Source organism: Drosophila rhopaloa, unplaced genomic scaffold (genome assembly GCF_018152115.1).
Source record: "Drosophila rhopaloa isolate 14029-0021.01 unplaced genomic scaffold, ASM1815211v1 contig_178, whole genome shotgun sequence".
NCBI lineage: Eukaryota > Metazoa > Arthropoda > Insecta > Diptera > Drosophilidae > Drosophila > Drosophila rhopaloa.
The window spans coordinates 5682462-5708792 of NW_025335059.1; the positions used below are offsets into that span (position 1 = coordinate 5682462).

A 26331-nucleotide genomic window follows, 5' to 3' on the forward strand; every position below is an offset into this window, starting at 1 on the left:
AAATCGGCACAGCCTTATTATCAATAGCAAGCAGCTAAACTGGAATTGACTTCTCTGCCGCCAGATCTTCAGTTGTTTCCGTAGTGTAGCGGTTATCACGTGTGCTTCACACGCACAAGGTCCCCGGTTCGAACCCGGGCGGGAACATTCCATAATTCTTTTTTACTTATTTTTTTTATTTTCTTACATTTTATGAACCCAAAAAACGATCATGCTTTATATATAAATAACTTTTAGAGCTCCATTGCCATTTACTAATTTTAACTTATTATATATTTGCTTACATATATTGCTGCATCTAATCAAATTTTTCGAAATGTGCTTATAATGACCGCTACATATATTAACAACTAGTCTTTTAAATTTACAACTTTTAAACTTGTTAAAAACGGTTCATGCATTTTGAATGCAAGTTTTAATGTTTTAAAATCTTGTACAATTAAAAAAAAACAAGGCTGTCTTCCTACTCTGCCCGTTCGCTACTGTTGGGCCTTAAACCGATCGTTTCCCAAGCGTTTCCGTAGTGTAGCGGTTATCACGTGTGCTTCACACGCACAAGGTCCCCGGTTCGAACCCGGGCGGGAACAATCGTTCTTTTTTTTTATATTTTGTTTTTGAAATCATTATTCTTGATTTTTATCTAAATATTTGTTTTTATAATTAAGACAAATTATACAATGAAATACAGTTTGAACAGATAATTGTTGATTAAATTCGGTAAGTGCCTTAATATTGAAGATACTATCCTTAATTATTGGCACACCTTGTCTTTACGTAAGAGCACAAGGTTATATAGTTACATAACATTACAAATAGCTATCTACAATTGGAATAATGATAATCTGTTTATTTCTAACACAATTAGACGCTGTCACGATTTTCTATTTCCTATTTGCCCATGGTAAATTGATAATAATTTATTTGCTTTGCCAGGAATAAAGAAGCGTTGGCTAACCATTACATCATTTTTTTATCATTAAAACACAACACAAATTATTTGCTTAAACTATTATTACAATTTAAAATTTACTTTTGTTAGTAAATTTCAAAAAAGGAGTTTAAATAACATACAAAATTTTAACAGAGCTAAGTTAACAGAACGACAAAGCTTTTATAACGGCTTAACATAACTTATGTATGCTTGAGGTTATAGCTAAGCTTTTACACTGACCAGCATAGAACTAAAAATTGGTTTGGTGAATGATATATGAAAATATCTCAGTGGACTAGGCTAACCTTTTTCAGTACTAAAATGACTAAAAACCCCGTTCAAAGTTTCCCCGACCTTTTTGACCCTTTTTATAGACTAAGTGAATCACCCTCTTCACATTCTCTCTTTTCGCATATAAAGAGTGCCTTTCTCTTACTTTTCGGGTACTTACCACGCGTTTGTACGAAAAAGCTTTGCATAAACAAAACACTCGTAGCTTTTAAATTAACGCACAGAAGCACCAATAATGCCAAATCGATGATTATCAGCGGTAATTATACAATATTATGATTTATAAGTGTTGTAAATCATGAAATTGAAGTTAGGCCACTCAGAATACGCTGAACTAGTCGATTCTATGAGTTATTGGTAACACTGCCGAGGAATGCCGGTTGGAGGGAAAAATTCGCGTCCGACAGCTGTGAAAGCTCATTGCCAACTGAGTACTATTGGAAAGAGTTTTCAAGAGCAGCAAAAAGATACAGAAAGAGAGGACCGGCAAAAACAGAGAACCTTATGAAATTGCTCACGTTTGTTTACCAAGTATTTCCCCGTTAGTGATAAAACACACTGTAGATGAATGAAATTATCAGTTGGTCGCAAACCCATTGACAAGAATTTGAAAAGCATACCATAACCGTAATGCCAGTTTTTCATATGCAATCCTAATTGCAAATGTTGGAAACGTTGATTGTTGTTTATCTAAACTCAATTAGCAATGGATCATTGGTTTTTTGTCGCTTTGTGTCATCGACATATTCCACTGTAAAAAAATGTTTTATATATATTTTCTTTTAGATATGTTTTGCTTACATATGCAAACTTGTAGTAAGTAATTCTACAACAATTATAGTTCCAATAATATAATAATACCAATAATATAATAATATTAATATTATAATAATAATATAATATAATATTAAATGTTACAAAACAAAATAAGGTGCTTATAACAAAATATTTTTAGTTCAGTTTATTTATCAAAATTAAATATTTAATTATGTAGTCCACAAATGCCGTTAATCATAACAATGCGGTTAATAATATTGTGTTTATTTTGCTTTTCGTCATTGATGAATCGACTTGTTCCACAATTAAAAGCAATGCCTCATATCTTCGTATGAATCTGGTTATTCTTTCAGATAAACTTTGCTTACCTATGCAAACTTGGAGTAAGTAAATCTAAACAACTTTTAATACCAACAGAAATTTAAGGTTCTAAAACAAAATAATGTGTTTGTAAAATAATATTTTTCACTCATTTTATTTATCAAAATATTAAATAATAATTTAGTCAACAAATGCCATTCCTCATAGCAATGGGATGCGGTTAATAAATAGGACTCTGCACAAAGAACAGGAAGGGGGAGGGGGGCATTAAGAGTACATAGACTAGTGCGTATCTAAACCTAGGCTAGAGTTACGACTAAGGTGGATCGGTCGGATTAGATGGGCGATCAGTCCCGCGTATGATCGCGTATCCAGTCCAGATATTCAGTGACACGTGTGTAGACGCCTGTTTTAGAAATACAAATAATCAAAAAACTATTCAAAATATTATATGAGGAGAATAAATTACCAGGATAGCCAGGTTCGCCACACTTGTTGCCAAAGGAAACCACTCCCAATTGAACCCAGTGGGAGTCATATCGCATCATCAGCGGACCGCCAGAGTCGCCCTAATTTCATGGGGAATGAGAAAGACTTTAAGAACCCATTATAAATGGAAAGTGCTTAATCAACTCACCTGACAAGCATCCACTCCACCATCGGAGTATCCTGCGCAGATGAAGTTCTCGTTGATCGGTTGGAAGTAACTGCGATCGCAGTCCTCGTTTCGCCAGATGGGAAGTTCCGCCTGCCGCTGGCTGGTGGACTCCTTGCCGCCGTAGTAGGTGGTGCCCCAACCCACGACGGTGGCCCTTCGTCCCGGAAGACGCTCCTTGGGCGGCTGGCGAATCCCCTTTGGTAGGCACACGGGGATCACGTACTTCGACTTCCTCACTGGCTTATCCAGAACCAGGATGGCAATGTCGTTGTAAAAACCAATACGAGAGAAGCTGCATTTGAAGGAGTTTATTAGTATTTAATACTATTTCAAGCAGGGCAATAGCTTACCGCTCATGGGTGCGCACTTCCTTGACGGCAAAGGTCACGGGATCAGAGGGTTCGGCATCAGTGGAGAGATCGATGTCACCCAACCGGACGGTAAACTGACGGGCAGCGAATCTGAAAGGAACCATGAATTAAGACCCATCGAATAGAAATCCTACTAGCACTTACGGTTTCTGCCGCGAGTCGCGGGTACAATGCGCCGCCGTAAGGATGTATTTCGAACCGATTAGAGAACCACCGCACCAGAACTCCGTGCGCTTGGGTCCGTGGAGGAAAATGGCCGCCATCCAAGGCCACTGACCATTCGGGGCCTCCACTCCGCCCACAATCCTGCCCGTGGAGTACTCCTGCTGGCCACACTCATCGGGATCCACGATATTGTTGCCGATCTCGTCCAGACCCTCGGGCTCCAGTGGCACCTCCGTGGTGGTGGTCGTCGTCGTGGTTGGCGGTTTCTTCTGGGGAATGAGCACCAGGCCCGAAGTGGGTCGTGTGGTGGGTCGAACGGTGCTCTTCTTGGTGGGTTGGGTGGCCTTGGTGGTGGTGGTGGTGGTTGTGGGTCGCGTGGTCAATCGCAGTGGCTTTTGAGTGGTCAGGACAGTGGACGACGAGGCAATGGGACAACAGACGCCCGGCACATAGAGACTCTTGAAGCAGAGCGATTCCCTCAAGCTGCTGAGATTGAGCAGCAGGGCGGGACAGCTGCTGAGATCCTCGCAACGACCGCGTCTTCCACTCGGCGTCTTGCAGTAGTTCTCCACATCTTTGCCAGTTCCTGCCTCGTCACTGGCCTCCGCCAACTGATCCAAGGGACTCAAGGTGATGGGTGCCTCCGTGGTCGAGGTGCTCGTTGTGGTCCGGGGAGTGGTGGGTATCTTGATCTTCTGCTGGGATTGCTGAGCTCCCTGAACCACCGGAATTGGGACTCCCTCTTCACTGGGCTTCTTCACCTTCTGCTTGTTCTTGTTCTTCTTCTTTTTCTTCTTCAGCTTGAGCTCCTTGTTTTCCACAAACATGGGCGAAGTGTCATCTATTCCGATTCTCTTCGTGGCCACTTGGATAACACTCAGATTGGCAGGCTTTCCAGCTGGCAGTAAACTATTGGCGGACAGTGTAATGGGCAGAGTGTCCATAAGTTTGTCGGAGACTCCTGAAAGTGGTTCCGATTTCCCCAGCGGTGAGGAAGTTGAAGATGTAGCCACTTCAGTGGTGCTGGCAGAACTCGAGATTGAACCGGGGGACTTACTAATGTCCTCACTCTTTTCCTCGCTCTTCTCAACTCCTTCCGTTTTGGCCTGATCCTGTCCACCACGGGTTATGTCCACCAGCATGTGACCCACATGGTTCAGAGCTCCCAGGGTCTCAGAGATGCGATTGAAGGTGGATTGGGAGAGCAAGCGGGGCAGGGATTCATTGCTGCCCTCCGACTGCTCCTCATCGCTATCGTAGTACTCGCTGGAACCCTCGACATCGTCCTCATCCTCGTAGGTTGAACTGGATTGACTGCTGCCACTGCCACTGCTGGCCGAACTCTGACTCAGGCCCAAATCCTCGTTCAACTGGCGACCCAGTCGTCGGTCGTGCAGATGCGGCTGAAAGAAAGACGCTGCCTTAAGGTTAAAGTTATGAATGTCCGTGCAGAGCGAACCGCATCTTGATCACACTTACCGTCGTTGGTCAAATGGAGTGGCTGCTCCTCATCGTTGGCTTCATCCGATTCCCCTCGAGCTGGCGGATATGATCCCAGAGAGAAAACTGTAAAGAAGCCAGAAAAGTTAGTAAAGTTTATTTATTCCAAAATGAAAATAAAAATAAAATTTAAACTTTATTTTCAATTTAACTACAAGTTTACTGAATTATTCCCAAACCCTCTAGGACCCAGCGATATGGCTAACCCTCTTTTGTAGCTTATAGACAAGTGACCGAATTGCGATGTTGTGTAGGCATATAAAATCAAAAATCTACCAAATATCAATAAAATGCATTAATAATGGCTGTATATTAAACCTATAGAACGAAAAAACTTCATATAGTTAAGTTTAATATACAAATTAAAAAAACTAAACTAACAATAATCGACTTTCAATTAAAGTACAAAAATGTTTTGGTACTTTTACCTAGAGAAAATGGATTGCAAATAATATCGGATAAATATTATTAGATAATTTTTTTGTGAAATATATTTGTGAGGCATTCAGATAACACGGCCTTATCGATTATTTATTGATTTTATTTGATAACGTACACTATAGTATAGTATTCAGCCACACAAAAATAGTTTTTTTTTGTGAAGAAATGTACTTTTAAGTTTTATAATTGAAAACATAAACACATTTTTGTAAATGTATAATTTCATAAACATTTCATTAAAAAACAGTGGCAGCACTTAAAATAACACTTTAAATATTAAGCCAACAAAAATTTGCTGTATTTTCTATTAAGTAGCGGCCCTTAAAAAAATGTAGATAAATAAAATCTATTTTTGCTTAATACTATTGTCTGAGGCACTTATAATTTGTTCATTGGCAGTTATAAAATGTTTGTGAGCAGGAAGTACTTGAGATCCGCGAGCTCCTAACTGACCTAACTCACTTCAAACCAAACAATGGTCCTATGCAAAGTCTTTCGTTGTCGTCGCCGGTTGAATAATGTCACAAATTGGCATTACGCATCTGTGGACCGCCCCCACCTCCTCCCTCGTCCCTTAAATGAGAAAGTATGTCGTTGTTCAACTGAAGCGCTTAAGGTTTATTTAGTTGTGTGTTTATTTTGCTTGGCTGCCGTGACATAATCTCAGTTCGTTTGGGTTGGATTGCTGGGGTTTTTTTGGTGGGCTTGTCTCTGTTTGCTTAATGACTCGACAGTTTTTGGTGGGGAAGATCTCCCCGAAGAGGAACTTCCTCCCGGGTGATTCTTTATGTAAGTTAACGAGCCTCAAGGTCGCAAAAGATTTCACCTCGCAGCGAAGGAAAACAAAATTGATTATCTTTCAGTGATTTGGGTTAAGCTGCTACAGTTTCGGTTTTATTTCACCTTTTTCTGCTTTATTTTGGTTTTCTTGTTTTGCTTTTATGCCAGATTCGAACGCGGCTCATTAACATTTTTCGAGGTGTGCACTGCAACTTTGCCACTTTCACTTGGAATAAAATTGCCCATACCAAATGGCAATGCTTTACTTTGTTGCTGCGCCCCAACACAATGAAATATTGGCCAATTATAGGGCTTATATAGAAATAATTTCTTGGGAAAAGTGAATGCCCCGGAGGCCCTAGACAGACTAAGCACATTCGCTATAGATACGTGCTCTCGTTTCGGTTCATTGTTGTTCGGTCTTTTGTGTATTTTGACCCAAAAAAGTGTCACACATTCCGTTGAAAAAAAGGGAAAATTATTTGAAATATTATTAAACCAAAATTATTTGCCAAGAACATTTTCAGATATTTGCAAAGTCTTCTTTACGAAATTCAAGTAATAGTGTCCAAGAATTTGACTCTAAATTTTAAAACACCCTAAATAAAATGTGAACTTGGGTTTTTTCCGTTAATTTCCCATCCAAAGAAATGTAGTGTGTGTATTTCGAATAGTGTATTAAATTTGTAATATTAAAAAAAATATTATTTTCGTTTTCTGTAAAAAATTTAATATAAGTATACCTTTCTTATATATATAAAACTCCATAAAAACTTTTCATCTCTAAACGTTAGATGTTTATTTTAGTAGTAATCCAATTAAGAGAAGCCCAGGGGTTTCGTAAGCTGCAGCCAAATAATTTTCCTGTAATTGCATGGCAAACGAAAGTGAAAATCCCCAAGAAAGCAGTGTAGATGTCAACGCTGCTGGAAAACCGTCAGTAATCCCCACAGAGGGGCGGAGGGGGATCAAAGAAACAAACAGCAGCTGCACCAACTTCCGAAGCGGCAGAAATAACATAAAATTGAACACTTCATGGTCGGGCCATCGGCAAAACCGCCTGGAGTTTTGGCACCGGCAACGGCCAAAACGACTTAAAAGCCAACAAACAGCGGCGTTGACAAGTTTTTTTTTGTTGTTGCATAATAGATGGTCAAGCCTGGCGTTGCGGTAATACCAAGAAACACGTACACAAGTGTACTTCGGTTCGGGCCAGGGGAGATCTCCGATTGGCCTTGGTGTCCGTATCTATGTGATTTGCATGCCAGCTGGTTTCTTTGGCTCTGACGTCACCGAGCGGAAGCTTTATTGGCAGTGGCGGGCAAAGAAAGTTGCAAGCCACCTCACGTTGCACAAATCATGGCGATGGTTAGGAAAACCAAGAAAAAAAAAACGCAAGCCCCAATCATCAGCTGCATTCAGACTTTCGTTGGATGCGCAAGTTCGTTGCCTAAGTCTTTTGTTTTCCTTTGGTATTTTTTTGCGCAGCACATTAGCACAAATCAACCATAAGCCGACCACAAATTGTTACCAAATTTCCAATGAATTTCGAGATGCCCAAAACTAGGTTAATTATCTGTTAATTTCGGGGCCAATCTCCCCTGCATTCGCTATTGTATCTTATTGTGTTATTTTGAATACCAACCCAGACACAGCAGAAACACCTTCGTTTGCATCTTGCCGAACATCAACTTAAAATGCAGTTTCCGTTTTCAGATCACCAAGCCGTTGAACATTTGCCGAAAAATGTGGTAGTTTCGTTCACTTTTTTGTTTACTATTATTTAACACACTCGACGAAAGGCGACCGCGCTACTTGTGATGACGAACCCAACGAAAACGACTCTGAACGAAAATGAAAGTGTTAAAAAGTGTTAAGCCGCGGCGACGTTTTTTTTTCGGTTTCTTTATCTTGGCTTAGCTGAACCACAATTTAGCCTTGGTGTAAACTTTAACGAGCTGCCAATTGCTTTAATTGAATTTTGTAATATTTATTTTTATTAACGATTGCGAAATTGGTTGTGAAAAGTGCACGAATTTCACTTTCTGTTCCCTGGGTGCACGAATGAAACAAGGTGTTTTTGGCAGTTCACACACCGATGTCCGATTGCATCGAGATCATAAGGTCGGTTTTTTTTCGGGCCTTTTAAAAGGGTTTTTTTGAAGTTGGAACGGAGTGTGCGGCCTGCTTCCGTGTGCCGTTGCTGCCCGAGTTCGACTGAAATTGAAACTGAAACTGCAAAAGCCGAAGACAACATCACACCAGCGGCAACAACATAACATTTTGTGGCGTCGTTGTCAGGCAGCTTTGGCCTGGCCTTTATTGTTGTTATTGTCGATGGAGCATTTCGTTTCGTTTTCGTTTCGGCTTTTAAAGAGGTGAGAGCGGGGAGGGGGTGTCTTTGGGATTGGGGGAACTTAAGAGCCGCGACGGTAGCCGCGAGGTTGTCAGCTGGATTTTTACTTTCTTCAGACTTTGGGCATTGTCTGTGCAAGAGCTGAGACTTTGAGCTCTCAGAGAGCCACTTAAATTTATGATTTTCCTAATTAAAAAAAATTATTTATATATAGATTTATTAAAAAGCTAATAAAAATTTGACCAACTTAGCCATCTTGTGTTCCCTTGAAAAGTCAACTCATTGAACCCCCTGCTTTTAAGCCAAACAAATTTGCATTGAGCACGCCCACATAATGCTCAACCTCAGGTATTTCCCAGTCCAAAAAACACACTATTTGCGCAACCTTAGCTTATTTTTCCGCTCTCGAAGCCTCCGCCAATGCAATCCACTCCATCGAGTACTGGGCCCGTGTTCAATGTGGTTTTCGGGTGGTGAATCATGGTGTGGTTTCCCCAAAACGAAGCGAACTCTTTGGCCTGGCCTACTTCAAATGCAAATGGTTAAACCGCAAACATCCATATTCACAAGGAAACATATGATTGATCATATCGCACGATTAAATGGAGAAACCCCAACAAAAATATAGAAATTTAAGTGGAAATGAACTGTTGGTAAATAATTACAAGGCTTTAGGACTAAATTAGTTGATTTCTCAGATCTGCCTTCTCTTCCATATTTTCCATCTGTTTATCATTGACTGAATAGGTAAATTTGGTTTTAGTTTTTTAACCCTCTTTTACTTTTTGCTCCGGCGTCACTAACGACCGTGAAAAGGCAAAAGTGTAGAGCGTGTGACCAACATAATTAATTGGGTATTCATAAGTCTGTTCCTCTTCACCCTGCAGCTGTTTGACAACTGCGAAAGGTAGAAAACCGAGCAAGTTCCATTGTTCCACCCAATGTTGGCACCTTAAAAAGAAAAAGCAACGCGAAATAAACTTATGACTGCTGTTGTATAAAAAGAAGACGAAGAAAAAGGTGTTAAAAAATGAATGGTCTGGCCCAAGCTGCTAAGATTTTATTATGCGAAAAAATAACTAAACTGGGGAATGTAACTGACAGTTGGATCTTAAAATATTATTCCCTTGCGAATCTGGCGCTCAGTTTTTGCAGTATAAAAGCTTTTTCTTGAAAAGGGTTTCGGTACAAATTTTGTAACCCAAGTTCCCATCGACCTTTCTCCCTGATTCATAAAAAGCTTATTTTTGAATTCCTTGTTTCAAAGGGAATGTACTAAAAAATATGGTTCAAAAACGTTCTTATACATTTTTCTTTTCAAAAGTGTTGGTTCTAAAATATTTATACACAAACCACAATCTTTTTAAATGGATTCTCTATTTATTTACAATTAAAAGCATTTGTTTGAGACATTAAATTACAATTCACTTAATCTACATCAGCTACTACGTCACTTGATTAACTTTAAGCACATTAGGAATTGAATTGATAATTTGTAATTTATCCAGTGTTCCTTCACCGTTCATATTTAAGTTTTGTGGTTCAACAATCATCTATGTTTAAAATTCAATGACTTAAAGCTTGTGCGTGAAAGCTTAAGAGTAAATTTGCGATATACGTTTCGATATATGCGAACAATCAACGTTTAACACTCGGATGGAGCGAAAGTGTATGTACAGGGCAGAGCGGTCTCGCATGCAGATCTTACAGATACTCGTAGAACACACACCAGTAGATGCCATTGAGGCTGGCGAAGAGGGCGGGGAAGAGGACGCGGGAGGAGCGGTCGATGTAGATGGCCCGCTTGAGCCGCTCCTGGGCGGGGGTCAGCTTGGGCTTGGGTAGCTCCGGTTCCGGTACCGCCGGCTGTGGAGGCGGTGGCGGCGGCGCAATCGTGGGGGTCAATATTATGCGCGACTCCTGCCGCGGAATCCACGGACCGTCGGCGTCCAGCGGCGGACGCACCACACGTCGCGTGGTGGTAACAATCTACAGAAATATTACAGTTCTCAGAAAAATATTATAAAAAAATATAATACTATCGGGGGTTAAAGAAATCTTTTCCGTTTAAATGTAATTATAAATACAATTTTAAACCGAAAGCTATTTCACTGTCATATCTCTAAAAGCAAAAATAAAATGATGACTAACATCATGAACTTCAAGATATTTAAATTTATGAATGAAACCGAAGTCATTCACAAAAGGCTTCGCTTTCCCAAGTAAATGTTTATCAATTTCAAAATTTAAAAAATAATTTTGTTCTTAGTAATGTAATTTTAATGATTAAATGTAATTATAAATACAAATTTTAAACGAAATCAATTTCTGTTTTACATCCCTAAAAGTCAAAGCAAATAAATAATGATGACTAATGAATGAAATCGAATTCATTCGCAAAATGCTGTGCTTTTCCAAGAAAATGTTGATCAAAAACAAAACCAGTTTAAAAATAAACAAAAAATGATTTTTTAGTTAAGTAAATATAATAATTGAATGTAATTATTAATACCGAAAGCACTTTCCGTTTCATATCCATATTAGTCAAAGCTTCAAGATATTGAAATTTACGAATAAAATCGTAGTGATTCATAAAAGCCTGTGTTTTTCAAAGTAAATCTTTATCAAATTAAATACCAATTTAAATAATTTATTAGTATTTTCTTTTGAGTCAATGGGATTTCATTTAATTTTTAAAATGCCTTGAAGGGAATTCCAACAGAAGAGATTTATGAGTCACTACTAAACTACTTGAATTAAAGTTAGTTTTGTGAAGAATAGTGGAAACATTTTTCTAATCTTATGGACAAGTTCGTAATTTAAGTACACCTACCCTTCTGTTTTTGGTCATCTCGTCAAAGATCTTCTCAATCTTCTCGATTTTCTCATCGGCCAGTGGCAGCATGGTGGCCTGCTGTTTGTTGGCCGTCGAATTGCTGCCTCCTGGAGGAGCGCCCTCGCCCTCCTTCTTGGGCCCATCACCACCGGCCACCGGCTTGGGCGGATAGGCCATCGGCTTGGGAATGGGCGTGTCGCTGAGGACGATATTGATCAGGCAGTACTCCATCAGGGCCATGAACACGAACACCGTGCAGACGGACATGAAGGCGTCCACCGCCTTCAAATAGGACACCGGTGGCAAGGACGACTGCGATTTGGCGTGCTGCGTGGATAAGGTGAGCAGGGAGGTGACGCCCAAGGTCACCCGAGCAGGAGCCGCCTCCGGTTTGATCCAGAAGGATACCCACGACATGATTACGATCATGCAGGTGGGTATGTAGGTATTGAAGACGTAGTAGACCAAGCGACGTTTCAGGGTGAAGACCACCTCCAGACAGGTGAAGTTACCCGTGGAATACACCTGAGTGCAGTCGGCCGTCTCATTTCGAATCAGAGCCACCTGCGGCAGCTCTATGTTCTCGTCCACCACGAGGGGCGTGGTGGGATCCCACTGGAAGATTAGGTCGTCCGTGGTGTGGGAGACTAAATTAAAGGAAATGCTTTTTAATCATTTCTATAGTTTATGGCTATCCCAAGAAATCTTACGACTCTCCATTTGCAGCTTGCACTCTTGGGTGTCGTGTGGATAGATGGCAAAGTTCATGATGCAGGATAGCTTCAAAGTCAGCTTGACCATATAGAGTATCGTTTTATCCTTGTACAGCCACATGTAGTGATTTGGTATGGTCATCGTTTGAAAGGTCACCGATTTGGCGTTTTTGAAGAACGAATCGGGCCGCCACATGTTCTTCAGCCAGTCCACCTCCAGTAATCGATATTCCTGCGTCATATTCTCCGGCAATCGCAGGCGGTGATCTTTCCAAGTCTGAGCAAAGAACACATCCGCCACATATGTCATCGAATTCTCGTCGATGGAGTCCAGACCCATCACCGTCACATGGAAGTAGACTATCGTGGGCTGGCCCTCCTTTTTGGGCGGTCTCATCTTATCGTAGCGCTTGATGTCCTCGGGAAGGATGTCGGTTATGGCCAGACTTTGTCTTTGTTTTGGGAGGAAAACGTTGTATCGATATTGGAAGGGTTGGCCTTAATCTCGGTTTTATACTCACTGAAACTCCCCTTTGGCATAGTGCTTCAGGCAGATGGTGCAGATCACCAGAATAATTATTTGGACTACCATCTCTATCTGAGCTCTTTCTGTTTAAAAATGTACAAAATGTATACTCTTGATTACAAAATGATTAGTTATTATGCTATGTATCTATGAAAACATAAGAGTAATTTCACAAAATTTGTAAAAAAAAAAATAAACTGTTTGAATCTATAATTGGAAAAACTTGTAATGTTTTAAGTAAAACATTAAGTTAAGAAGGCTGTCTTGATGAAAAACAAGCTTTGCCCTGAAATGAAATTCTCCGAGTCCTTCCTGAAACCTATTTTCGATGGGAATTAGTGTTATTTTCATGGTTCTTCCTGCCCAGCGTGTGATGAAAGGTCGACGCCGATACAAACAACTTGAAACGATTTTCCGGCCTGTCCCGTGACCTTGCCACCAGGTGAGGAGGATCAAAGGCGGTCGAAGGGTCTGCCCTGGCATTGACAATGCATCGAGAGCGATTGGCACGAAAATAGCAACAATTATGCCGCTTAACCAAGTAAATAAAACGGGGGTCGAATTGAGGCCGAGACAAAGGGACAAATGCCGTCGACAATGGATAGCCTCGGCATTGGGAGGCGTTGAGTCCGAATGCTGGATGGCAACCCTGGCCGCAGGACACAGACAGCAATACCTGTCGTCCTCGCTGCACAATACCGTCTTAATTCACAATTAAAGCCACTCGAAGGGGCAAAATGTGGGAGGCGGGCGTTTCGTGCCTTAAGTGGCCCATGCGCTTTTTTATGCGCTCGCGAGGGTGTCACGCCCCCCGCTCCTCCACCCGCCCCCATCCCATAAGGGGAACACGCAGAAGAAAGCGGGCAATGAAGGAATCCTGCCAATGCTGCAGAGCCCCCATTAGACAAGGACAATTGCCACGGCACTCGGCACAAGTCTGAGGTTTTCATTCTTCTTGGGAAATTGGGACAACTTAAAGAATCAGCGATTTCAAATAATGAATTTACTATAAGCTTTAATTTATTTTTTGCTATTTAAACAACCAATATCACCTTTTAAAATTTGAACCACTTATATAATTTCATTTATAGGCTTTAATAAATGTTTTTGTTTTTCCACATCTTTAGAAAATATAACCTAATTGGATGCGAAATGAAAAAAATTGTCAAATAAATTACTCTTTTAATTTTTAAGCTGCCAAATTTCATAAGTTTTCTTATAACACAATCTACTTTTAGCTTACCATGAGCCCGAGAAAACAGATCTAAGAAAATTAAAAATAGACAAAAATACTTCAGTCGACAATATAGTTTTTAAAAAGTTTAAGTTTGCCTGAGGGGGAAAATTAAAATATTTAAAAATATATTTAAATTATTTGCCTTTGCAAATAATTTGCACTTACAAATACTTATACTTCAATTTTGTATCATGTTTAGCTCCTTTTAAAATTTAGAAATATTTGTTTTGTTGGGATTTTTATCAGACAATCCCCTCTCCTCTTCAACTCATTTAAAGATTGTCAACTTCCGCTTTCAAAAAACATGAGCAATGCATGTTTTAAATTATTTTGCAGCTTACAATTACTTAAAGCAACTATTATTATTTTTATGACCCAACTTAAAATGTTATTCGGGTTACGTTCAATAATTTTTAAAAATAATAATTTTGATTATTTTTAAGACTCAACTCAATGTTCATTCAGTTCACGTTCAAGGAAATATTTTTAACCATTTGTGAGATGTACAATAATTTATTTTTAAAAACGTGCATTGAATGTAAGTTATAAATTTGTTTTTAATTCTTACACAGTTTTCGGATAAATTCGGCAATGACTTCTCCCTTGCAGTCAACTATAATTCTTTTGGTTTCCGAAGGTTTCTGTTGGATTTCTGGAATCTTCACAGAGATTACATAACCATCAGCTCGACGCTCTTACTGTCATGTTTAAAAAACAGCACTTTAGGCTTTCCGAATTATTTATGAATGTTTATGGATGGGTCAAAAGCGTATTTTATGTTTTAAAAAATACTTTGCACTCTTTAACATTTAATAGCTGACTGATTTGCTTTTTTATGATTTGGTTCTTTCCGTTCGAAAACTTCGCTGTTCGAACTTTCGCTGACAACTGACAGTTGGAGGCGAACAGATTTGAATTTAAAACGTTGCCAGGCACGAACAGAAAGTTCACCAACGAAGGATGCAGGATGCTTGACGCGCTGTTGGTATAAGTGTCCGTACGTGTGGGTGAGTCCTCTTCCTCGGCAGAAGGGAAAAACAAAAGTGAAAGCCGCTGGAAACCTAGACTTTAATATTGGGAGAACAAGGAACTTTTGGCGGAAAATCGTGCCTGTTTGTATATGCGTCTATATATAGGACAGGCAAATATCCTTTCCCAACCAGGGCTGCATCGCTATCGGCCTGTGTGTTTGTCACTTAACATAATTTCCTCGAGTGCTTTGGCATTGCCTCCTTGTGCCACATAATCTGCTCGGCTCTGTCGTCATCGACATTGTTGTCATCCTGCCCCTCTTGCCCAGAACATAATGATGCACTGCCGGATGTGGAGGGCAGGACCTTCAATTCTCATCATGACAGGATGCGACAAATGTGTATCGATTCGACTTGTTTAATTCGAGGGTAAAAAATTCTTGAACATGTTGCAGTAGTTTCCTGATTTTATTTGTCCACACTTGGGATTCTTTAGTTTTGAGCATTTTTTCAATCAATTGGCTTGTTAGTCCTGCCTTAACAAGTTCTTCGCAAGCTGCCAAGTGGCCCCAGAAGTGGCATTTGTCGCATCAAAAGTTGGGGCCAGTGGCATCTGCGATGGGGATGCGACTCTTGGGAACCCTGGCTAATAAATGCGAACCCCGGTAATCCGGTGATCCCCCTGCTGACGTCACACGGAGTGCACAAACTGAAGAACAAAGAATAGAAAATAAAAGCCAGAGGAAAACTGCAGGGAAAATCAAGTTTAATGAGATGACAAAAGCGCTTTGGGAAGTGGGAAATCAGTATGGGAAATATATGCACGGAATTGTAGATACAAAGATGAGGAAAATTACAGAAGAACCGATATAGGAAGCTTTGCCGCAAATATAAGAGTTTATTCCTATAGTTGAATAAATTTGTTCCCATATCAAGAAATGAAAATTATTATATTGGGTGAAAACTCAACCTTTACTGTTTGCCCTTAAATAACAGTTTGGTTTTTTTAGTTTGCCGTTCTGAATTAAATAATTAATCTGAACGTCTAAAAATTATAAGGGCGGAGATTTTCAACATACTTTATGTAATTATTATGAATTAATGGTTTTTATTATTATTAGCCTCATTATACAGAATACAAATACAGAACATAATCTTTTGTTAACCTCACAAAAGAGTAATTGGGAATTATTAAATACTTGAAACAAGAAATAAAAGTAGTGAAGAGTGAGAAAAAGCTTTGAATAGATATTGAGTGTTATATTTTTCATTGCTTTGCTTATGTAATTTTATGTATTATTTACGAGTGATATTTTAATTATGATAAGTAGAAAGCATGTTTTATACGTTTCAATTGATAAGCACAAAAATCATAAGTAATAAACAAATTGCTTCCTCCTTTGATTTACCGGCGACCTTGAGCCGTTTGCCAACATGTGTGGCCACTATATTATACATACATGTTGGTTTTGTGGTTGCCCCACCCACAACCAGCCACGCCCACCCGCCCAAGCACTACTCAACGCCTTGCCGCAACACTCTCGAGCGGATTCAACACATCCTTTCTGGCCTCCGACCGAAGAAGAAGACTCGTCGTTATTAAATTATCTCTGATGCGATAATAGCACACTTAAGCAACCTCCACACCTCATCCTCATCCTCCTCCTCCTCCTCCTCCTCCTCCTCCTCCTCATCCCCATGCACTCCTCTCTATTGATGGGGCAGCTATAAAAAGCCGCTGATTTTTCTATAGTTTATTCGAATGCAGTCGAGCTTGGACCCGCACTGAGTGCTCCTATTCCCCACCAGATCCCCCACATCCCAACCCCACTAAGTGGTGCTCTTAAGTTTCTGCTGAGGGCAGCACCAGGGCGGTGGCTCTGCCAGATTCGCAAAAGGTTTTGGCGCACTTGCAATTTGAATACTTCGGGTGGGGAAAAAAAAACTAGGGAACTTTTCACTTGTGTTTGGCTTTTGACAAGCGCCTCTACGTCATAGAAAATTCTGTTAAACAAATTATGAGAAAAAAATAGATACAGAAACAGAAACTTTGTTAGTCAAATGAATATCTTATATCAAGGAAATAGCTGTGACGTCAAGAGATCCAAGGTTGCAGAGTAATTAGGCCTGGTCCTCGAATTGCCAGGATTTGTTTCCGCGGAGAAAACAAGAAGGAATCGTTCAGGATGAGCGTCAGTTGGATTGTGTTGGCCAAAACCAATCACAATGTTGCCCAGCAAACGGAACTTGGTGAAGATTTTATTGTCGTTATAGAGGTAATTTAACTAATTGCCATTAATTATTTTTGACGGAAGAGCAGTTTGGAAAATACCGTTCTAATTTTGCACTTTAGAAGGGCTTAGAGCTTAGTTTTAAATCAGAAAACATAGATTAGGTAATTATAATTATTAAGTCGGGCTATTTAAAAAAGGATCTATTCACAGAACTATAGATATGAATCTTTAACATTCTTGAAGTATATTAAAATTTATTATTTATCAATATACTGGTAATCACTAATTTTTGATGGAAAGGCCGCTCCTATAAAGCTTTATTCTTCAATATTTTAATATTTATTTACCTTATAAAGAGTCCTAACCTCCACCACCAAATTACCTTCAATCGAACGCTGATATATCAGCTTGTTCTATCTTTTTTCACTTCCTGCCGCTGAAAGGCAGACAAAATGCCATTAAATATTAATCACTAGCTCTGGCGAGCGGGGAAACCACACACAGTGTGCCACAGAAGATGTGACCCACATTGGCGGCACGCGGAAGTTTGGTGAATGGAACATCCCAACCCACCGCCCACATATCCCAACTCCACCCACTTCATTCATGAAAAGCCTCAAAGCGAGGACATTGAACCGCTGGGGAGGAGCTAATAAGGGAGTTTTGGCTGGAGGGTGGGTATGTGGATGGCCATAGGGGGTGGCCATGGGGTGGCAATGGGGTGGCTTTGGGGTGGTGGTGGTGGGTCCGTTGGGCAACAGATGTCGCAGGAGAGAGCCAGAGAGAAAGGGAAAGAGAGCTGGCCAGGTGGGCCGCCACATTGTTGACAAACAAACCTGTAGCCGCTGGCCAACACGTGGCCTTTGCTCCAGTGGGTGGTGGTTCGGGTGGCTCCAGAGGAAAGCCTTCAGGGCGCATGCTCCGCAATCGCAGACAGCTGAGCGCGAAACCGTGACGTCGCTATTGATTTTTACACAATCGCCGGACGCGCATCGTTGCAATTGGAGTTGCACGGAAAAACAGGAGCCACAGAATGCTCTAAAGGATCCGCAACGCATCCTTCGAGCGGCTAAAACAGAGGATTTCTTGCAGACGCAGCTTGGTGGTGCATCCGCGCCAGCGGAATCGGACCGAAAGATGATCAAACTGCGACCATATGTGCCCTCCAAGCGGATTGCCATACGGGACTCCTCCATCGATGAGGATGCGAGCGACGATGTCGAGGACGAGGTGCTCATCAAGGATGCCAGGTCGGCCAAGGTTAGTAGCCGCATTGGAAATCATAAGGGATATGTTCGGTCCCAAAGTGAAATACAAAAGTTTCCTAAAAGGGGTAAAAAAAAAAGAGTGAATAAACTTCGTCTGAACTTTCATGTGTACATATAAAGAAAATTTGTGTGCGAAAACAATGAAAAACTTTTAATCTATTCCAATTAGTCATGTCGAAGAGGTAAAAAAATGTATGTTTTTCATTTTGCTAAAACCTATCAGCAGTATTCAACTTCCATATGTCAGGTTTTGTGTTGTTATCTTTTAATCTTCCTTTTCTTTTGTTTATATAGTACTTATACGAATATTTATGTGTCAAATTAAGAGTGTTTTAATAGATTTAATCTAAATTAATTAAACAATTAAGAAGACATCTCTAGGAAAATACCAATAATAATTTTATGGTATAACATTTAAAGAAAAATATTTAAATTTTTGGTTTAAAAATCGAAAGCATAATTTTATCTGGTATTCCTTCTTACAAAGAATATTGTTGATGAACATGAAAGCATTGTTCTTTGAGATCTTTAAAACTTTTAATTTATAATTTATAATTGTGTTAATTATTATTTAGTGGAATTATTAGCAATTGTGTAAAAATAAGTTAAGTCTCTTAAAAATGAATGGATTAACCAAACTCTGCTTTTCTCCCACAGCGCAGCGAGGAGCAGGGCCTGAAGCGGCCTTTGATGGCGCCGCGTCGCAAGCATAGTCCTGGATCCGGACCAGGATCGGGATCGGGTTCGACTCCTATAATGAAGCAGCACAGGAGGCGGCGCTGCTGCCGCTGCTGCGAACCCTTCTGCTACGCTTTGGCCGCCCTAACGGTTCTCTGCGCCTTGCTCAGCCTGGCGGCCCTCATGCTGACGCTCTTCCCGCTGCCGCTGCAGCGAATCCGCCACTGGTGGCGCCCCGATCCCGCCCAGCTGGTGGGCATCTCCGCCGGCTCCTCCCGCATCGCCTACGGCAGCTCCCAGGGCAGCGAGTTCGTGCCCTGCACCCAGATCAGCGTCCAGAAGCGCTGGAGCCGCAGCTTGGCCCGGATGAACAGCGAGAGTCCCCTGCGGGCGGCCGACCTCAATGGCGATGGCATCAGGGACGTGGTCTTCGGATATGGCGTCGACGACAACATCCACTACGAGGGCATCCCCCTGCCCCGATGCCAGTCCGCCCAGCAGGGCGAGGAGGTGCCCTGCGAGGGCGGAGTGGTGGCCCTGGACGGAGTGGACGGGTCCATCCTCTGGCAATCCTGGAGCGTGGCCAACGTCTTCTCGCTGCACTGCAGCGCGGATGTGGACGGCGATGGAGGAACCGACTGCGTGGCCGCAGGAAGACTGGGGGTAAGTTGGACCCCTACAAATCTGTTTTACTATATAAATAATATAAATAGTAAAGCGAACACCTCATTTTCTGGGATGATGTTCCCCCAAGAACAATGTTATAACGCTCATACCTATTGGTTCTTCCACCTGACAGATGATCTACGCCATAAATGGACGCACTGGCTCTGTAATCTGGCGCTTCCGGGAACTAGAAGTGGAGACGAACTCACCCATCGTGATGGACCTGTACACAATCAATGTGCTCCGCGATCTGGACGGGGATTCGGTGCCGGAAATAATAGCCGCCCATCTGGAGGAACGTGAGGAGTCCAAGGCGGGGCACATAAAGCTGATTTCGGGGAAGACGGGCAAGGTGATCCGGAGTATTCCAACGCCCTACCGCGAGGAGATGTTCGTGCCGATCCAGCTGCTCACGCAAGCGGACGGAACGGAGCTCCTGCTCATCGTCACTGGTGGTCAGAACACACCAGGTGGCGTGTACTCCTTGCGACTGCACTCCTTGATGGCGCACACCAGTGAGAAGCACTTCACCCCCCTCCACCGACAACAGGGATCGGGTCTGATGGTGCCGGCCGTGCTCACCGATCTCAATGGAGACGGCATCTCGGATGTGGTGGTGGCCGCCTTCAACCGGAGTGTCCTCGCCTTCGACGGAGCCAACTACACGATGATGTGGAACTACACGTTCCCGGCCAGCGAGTGTGTCAGTGCCATTGTGCCCGGGCTCTTCGATCACGACAATGTCACGGACTTCATGGTGAAGTACAACACGGGACCGGGATTCCCCGTCTACTACTACTCGCAGACCACCATCCTGAATGGAAGAACCGGACAGCCCCTGCTGAACGCCATGATGACGGATGCAGGTGGTGCCAATAGCCTGCTCGGCGGGGTCTCCATCTCGCAGAGCTTCGGCGGCGACTTCTTCCTCCACTGGCAGCTGCAGTGCCGCAATCGTCCGGATGCCCGGGATGCCTACGAGTTTGTGCCGGATAGCGACATCATCCTCCAGGCCCGGGCGGACACTTGTCGTCTGCGGTACAATGAGTCCACGGTGCTGAAGCTCTACGGGATTGCCAGGCACATCGAACCGCCGGGAGCGGTGCTATTCAGTACCGACGACCTGGAGGTCCAGCTGAATCGCACACAACGACCGACGGCAGCTGGCAAGAAATCTCCGCTGAAACATCCCAAGCTGCTCAAGAAACTGCTGGCCGGGAATCGCGAGCAACTGCTGCGCCAGGTGGCCGCCGTAGCAGGGATGGGTAATGGGATTGGCAGTGGCATCAATAGCGGGACGGAGCAGCCGGGCAGGCGACCAAAGCCACACCACCGACACAATCCGCTGATGGAGCAGCAACTGCAGGAGCTTCTGCCTCAGGGAGCGGAGAATGACTTGACCAGCTTCGGAATGGGAGGTGGTTTCCCCAAGGAAGCTTACAAGGAGTTTGTAAGTGGCTTTCTTATATTATTATTACTTTGGACACATTTCTGACCCTATAAAGTATATATATTCTTGATTAGCATCACCAGGAGAGTCGATCTAACCATGTCCGTCTGTTCGTCTGTCCGTCCGTCTGTCGTCTGTCCGGCCGGATCGGCCAACTATATCCTATAGCTGGCATATAACTGAACGATCGGAAAGGCTATAACTTTGGTGTTTTTCGAGTTAGGAAGTTGGGAATTTGTATGGGTTTTATATTTGGCCAATCAATACGACCTACCAAATTTCATAAGGATCGGTCGACTATATTTTATAGCCGCCATATAATTGATTGATCGGAAATGCCATAACTTTGGTGTTTGTAAAGTCAACGCTAAAATTTTTGAATGCAGATTTTTAGAGAATCCAACCACAAATCTTTAGAGGTATGCCACTTTGAAATCGGATTATATTTGGTAAAGTTATGGAATCTGGGAGTCCAATTGTGGGTCACCTTTGGGCAACTCATCGGAAACTTAGAAATCACCAACATGAAAATGGGTTAAAAAGTCGGTCAACGCTAAAATGAAAATTTTGAATGCAGCTTTTTAGAGAATCCAACCACAAGTCTTTAGAGGTATGCCACTTTGAAATCGGATTAAATTTGGTAAAGTTATGGAATCTGGGAGTCCAATTGTGGGTCACCTTTGGGCAACTCATCGGAAACTTAGAACTAACCAACATAAAATGGGTCAAAAAGTCGGTCAACACTAAAAGTAAAATTTTGAATGCAGATTTTTAGAGAATCCAACCACAAATCTTTAGAGGTATGACACTTTGAAATCGGATTATATTTGGTAAAGTTATGGAATCTAGGAGTCCAATTGTGGGTCACCTTTGGGCAACTCATCGGAAACTTAGAAATAACCAACATGAAAATGGGTCAAAAAGTCGGTCAACGCTAAAATGAAAATTTTGAATGCAGATTTTTAGAGAATCCAACCACAAGTCATTAGAGGAATGCCACTTTGAAATCGAATTATATTTGGTAAAGTTATGGAATCTAGGAGTCCAATTGTGGGTCACCTTTGGGCAACTCATCGGAAACTTAGAAATAACCAACATGAAAATGGGTCAAAAAGTCGGTCAACGCTAAAATGAAAATTTTGAATGCAGATTTTTAGAGAATCCAACCACAAGTCTTTAGAGGTATGCCACTTTGAAATCGGATTATATTTGGCAAAGTTATGGCCGACTATATCCTATAGCTGCCATATAACTGAACGATTGGAAATGCCATAACTTTGGTTTTTGTAAAGTTAGGGGGTTGGGATTTTTTATGGGTTTTATGGTCAACCAATAATATTTACAGAATATTCTGCAAGGGTATATCAACTTCGGCTCCGCCCGAAGTTAGCTTTCCGTTCTTCTTTTTATTATATTTTTTTAATATTTTTGATTCAAATAATTGGTTGAAGGTTAGTTAGGAGATCATGCATCAATCAAAACGTTATTTTTTCCATTGCAAACCACTGAGGAGTGTCCTCTTTCCGCAGAAGGACTATGATAACCTGCCGCTGCCGCCGGAGAATGCGAATCCGCTACGCCTGCCGGAGGAGTACGAGTTGGTGTACAACGACGAAGTGCCTCCGCTTCTGGAGCAGAGTGACCGGCCCATCCACCTGCGATCCAAGTATCCCAGCGCCGGCAGCCGGGATGTGCGCAGTGGTTTCCTCGAGGCCACCAGCACCCCAACGACCCCAAGTACCACCGGGCAGCCGGTGTCCGCGCAGTCGCCGCTGAGCCTGTGGGATCTGGAGCTGGACAACGAGGCGCGGGAACAGGCTGCCGACGCCCAGGAGGGCAACAAAAAGCAGAGGAGGCGCCGCAAAAGACGCGAGAGTGCTTCCGGAACCACGACCGCCGCTGGCGAGGATTCCATTGGGGGAGAGGAGTCCTCTGGAGCAGACTGGTACTTGGCTTCCATCTCATCCACCGGGGTCCTGCTCAAGGCGCTGGGAAACGCCAGCTCCTCGCTGGACTTTGCCTTTGTCCTCAACATCCGCGAATCGGAGGCCTATCCTCCGCTCTTCTCGCTGCACGATCTCAGCTGCGTCGAGGAGAAGATCAGCGCCTATAAGAGTGAGTACATAAAGTATTGGACAATTTGAAGCAATTAAAACTGCCCCAACTACTTATCAAGTTCACCCACTGAATAAAAGATTAGCTTATATAATATAAGAGCATTTCATGTTCATATGTACTATATTTTAAAACCACAGGTTAACATTAGTAAACAAATTGTTATACCCTTGCAGAGAGTTATATAATTTCAGTCAAAAGTTTGCAACGCAGTGAAGGACCCTATAAAGTATATATATTCTTGATCAGCATCACCAGGAGAGTCGATCTAGCCATGTCCGTTTGTCCGTCCGTCTGTCCGTTTCTACGCAAACTAGTCCCTCACTTTTGTAGCTATCTGCTTGAACCTTTCCCAAAAGTTGTCTCCTATTGCAGGTAGTATATAAGTCGGAACAATCGGAAAAAAAAATTCAAAAAAATTATAACTTTGTTGTTTTTGAATATTTTTTTTTGGGATTTGGTAATATTTAAAAATTATGGAATTACTGTTTTAATTAAATTAAAATCGGACAATAATATCATATAGCTACCGTAGAAACGATGGCAAAATGCAACGCAAACTCGAGACAACTTCATTGATTTTAGTAATATATGCATAGAAATCGAAATGTAGTCGATTCGTAATAACTGCAAGGGTATATAAACTTTGGCTCGCCAAAGTTTGCTTCGTTTTTTGTTTTTTAATTTTTTCTAATCGCTGTTCTTTGAGTACTATACGTACTTCTTATCATGACTAAATAGTTCTCAAATCAGTTCCTTATTATAATTATAAACATATAGTACTAAAAATAAAATATTTTGGTTGTCGTTTTCAAAGCAATGTATTTGACACCACATTTAGGTATAACCTTTGTCTTTTTCTACAATTTTCCTCAACACCAAGTAATCCCCGAGTATTTCCCCTTTGCAGGCTACACCATCGACAACCTGCACGTGCTGCGCAAACAGTTCCTGAAGCAGTGCCTCAGCGAGCGTCTGGTGGACGCGGAGCCCGCCCTGCCCAAGTTCGAGTCGCAGCTGGTGGTGACCCGGATCGGGATCACGTGCACCTGCCGCTCCCTGCAGCCAGGTGAGGTCTGCTCGGAGCTGGACCCCGTGGACTCGCAGCGCTGGACGGAGTTCATGGGGAACTCGGGACATGGCTTCTATGCCAACCACTAATCGCTAATCGCCGGCGGCGGGGAATTGAGCAGCGGAGGATTGGGTCCTTTTGGCCACCTAAGCTGGAGCATCCCACGCCGGCCTATCTCTTTCTCTCGATGTCTCTGTCAACAGTCACTATTGTAATTTATCGTCATTTGCGTGTTGTGGGGTTTCTTGTAATCGTAACAGTATTTACCTGCGTGTATTTGTGTATATTTTACGAGTTCTTTTGACAAATAAAACTAATCCAATTTAAAACCATATACATTTGGGACGGCGTTGAAATTTAATTTCTAAATCGATCGGCAAGACATCGGATGGTGTGGTTAAAGGCTTAAAGTCTCTCCCTACAAAAAATTGTATGCGTACTAACTAAAAATGTATTATTATTTTATTATTTTGTTGCTGTTAATTCGAAAAAAATTGTTTATTAAAGTACATTATTTCCAACTTATATACAATATCTAAGCAAACAAACTTTTAAGGTCTTAAATTAAAAGTTATCCAATCGATGAATGCCGAAATTTTTATGTAAACTGCTGGCACACCAGTCATGCCGCAATTTGTATTTCCTATTGAGGTGATGCCGGCTATATATATATATTCTTCGTAGCTCTGTCCCATGGTGGCCATCAGTGGACTGCCGGAGTCACCGACACAGGTGTCACTTCCGTCCAGGCCACCGGCACACATTTGGAACCCGGAGTTCAAGTCTGAAGTCCTTTCTGAGCACCTACCAAACTCCCTTTTCTTAATGAGCCCTTTCATCAGTACTTGACTGAATCTATCCGTTTCCGTTCTGCCCCAGCCGGCTACTTGAAAGGTGGAGTTGGTCTTGAAGTCATGGGATCCCCAAAGACAAATCGGTTTTATTGCCCTCGAATAGCTGAAGGAGTAGAAAGTCAGGATCAGGATCAGGGTGGCTTACCATTGGGCCCTGGAAACGATTACTCACCGTACAGGCATTTGGAGTCGCAGCAAAGCGATGTCGTTTTGGTTCATTTTCCTGCCACCCCTGAGGAAGTCCACGTGCACAACCACATACTCCACGTCGACTTCCACGTGGGGGGGAGCACAGAATTTCCGTTTGACATGGCAGTCGGGATCGCTGGAGATATTATGCTCGCCCAGTCGGACGCTATGAAGGGATAAGTCAGATGGCATGTTGTGCACGCAATGGGCTGCGGTCAGGACATAGCGATTGGTGATCAAGGAGCCCGCGCAATAGGTGTTAATTTCCGAGGTTGCATGGTTCTGGTATAGAAGCATGGCCATCCAGGGGAAAACATTTAGATCCGCCTCGCCTCCACCCACAATACGATCTCCGGCTGCACTATGTCCGCAGATCGATGTAAATGGCAGCTCGTTTCCCAGCTTGGGACAGCAGACCAACCCGTCCTTCAACTCCCACATATCGGCTAGGTTGAATGTCCTCTTCATATGACTGGGCAAGTTGTACAAGTGGGGACAGGTTTTCAAACTGATCTTTTCCTCATCGGGTTGACACTCTAAAAACGCATCAAGAGATTTGGAGTCTTGACTAATAAAGAACGTGTGGGTGTTGTATGATTCATAGAAAACATTTCATTGAAACTGCGAGATAAATTCTCAGTCTGACGCAGATAAATGTGTTTTCCTAACTTAAGGGGTTATCCGGCTCTTGGCACTTCAAAAAATTCATTTTTTTCAAACTTTTTTATATAATAGTACAAAGTGTCAGGAATGTTGTCCGAAAATTTCAAGCCGATCGAAGCAAAAATGTAGGAATGAGAGAAATTTAAAGACCAGCGGGTCGAATTAGTCACAACTGGCAATTCGGGCTTTTCTAATTCCAATTTTGGTGTGGTCAAGTTAAAGCCTGCCGCAACGGCTCATTTTTTAATATTTTTTGTTCAAATTTTTA

The 26331-nt window shown here is 42.2% G+C and overlaps 5 protein-coding genes and 2 non-coding genes across 7 annotated transcripts in view; 3 read left to right on the forward strand and 4 right to left on the reverse strand.

Moving 5' to 3' along the window:
* Positions 1–1632, reverse strand: part of LOC108052656 (nicotinamidase) — a 29568-nt gene extending 27936 nt beyond the window's left edge. Inside the window, exon 1 of the mRNA XM_044459168.1 lies at positions 1383–1632. The gene's annotated coding sequence lies outside the window, so the exon portion shown is untranslated. The remainder of the gene's footprint in view (positions 1–1382) is intronic.
* On the forward strand, positions 75–147 carry Trnav-cac. The gene has a single exon. It is a non-coding gene; the product is annotated as a tRNA-Val (tRNA).
* On the forward strand, positions 515–587 carry Trnav-cac. The gene has a single exon. It is a non-coding gene; the product is annotated as a tRNA-Val (tRNA).
* Positions 1633–2444: 812 nt separating the features above from the next.
* Positions 2445–8446, reverse strand: LOC108053955 (plasminogen). Its single transcript, XM_017136692.2, has 7 exons — positions 7881–8446; positions 4994–5080; positions 3494–4931; positions 3329–3439; positions 2958–3270; positions 2790–2889; positions 2445–2726 (listed from the first exon to the last, which is right to left on the reverse strand). Exons 1-7 carry the CDS (start codon positions 7921–7923, stop codon positions 2668–2670), a joined length of 2151 nt encoding a protein of 716 aa, XP_016992181.1. The 5' UTR covers positions 7924–8446; the 3' UTR covers positions 2445–2667.
* A 1588-nt stretch (positions 8447–10034) lies between these two features.
* Positions 10035–14757, reverse strand: LOC108053954 (glycine receptor subunit alpha-4). Its single transcript, XM_017136691.2, has 5 exons — positions 14472–14757; positions 12662–12749; positions 12138–12592; positions 11425–12074; positions 10035–10580 (listed from the first exon to the last, which is right to left on the reverse strand). The coding sequence occupies exons 2-5, from the start codon at positions 12730–12732 to the stop codon at positions 10296–10298; spliced, it is 1461 nt and encodes a 486-aa protein (XP_016992180.1). The 5' UTR covers positions 12733–12749; positions 14472–14757; the 3' UTR covers positions 10035–10295.
* Positions 14758–16899: 2142 nt separating this feature from the next.
* Positions 16900–24691, forward strand: LOC108040081. The gene is made up of 6 exons (XM_044459146.1): positions 16900–17150; positions 18201–18368; positions 19034–19717; positions 19854–21170; positions 22700–23285; positions 24196–24691. The coding sequence occupies exons 1-6, from the start codon at positions 17061–17063 to the stop codon at positions 24444–24446; spliced, it is 3096 nt and encodes a 1031-aa protein (XP_044315081.1). The 5' UTR covers positions 16900–17060; the 3' UTR covers positions 24447–24691.
* Positions 24692–24908: 217 nt separating this feature from the next.
* LOC108043498 (melanization protease 1) lies at positions 24909–25841 on the reverse strand. The gene is made up of 2 exons (XM_017122245.2): positions 25384–25841; positions 24909–25314 (listed from the first exon to the last, which is right to left on the reverse strand). Exons 1-2 carry the CDS (start codon positions 25839–25841, stop codon positions 24909–24911), a joined length of 864 nt encoding a protein of 287 aa, XP_016977734.2.
* Positions 25842–26331: the final 490 nt, after the last annotated feature.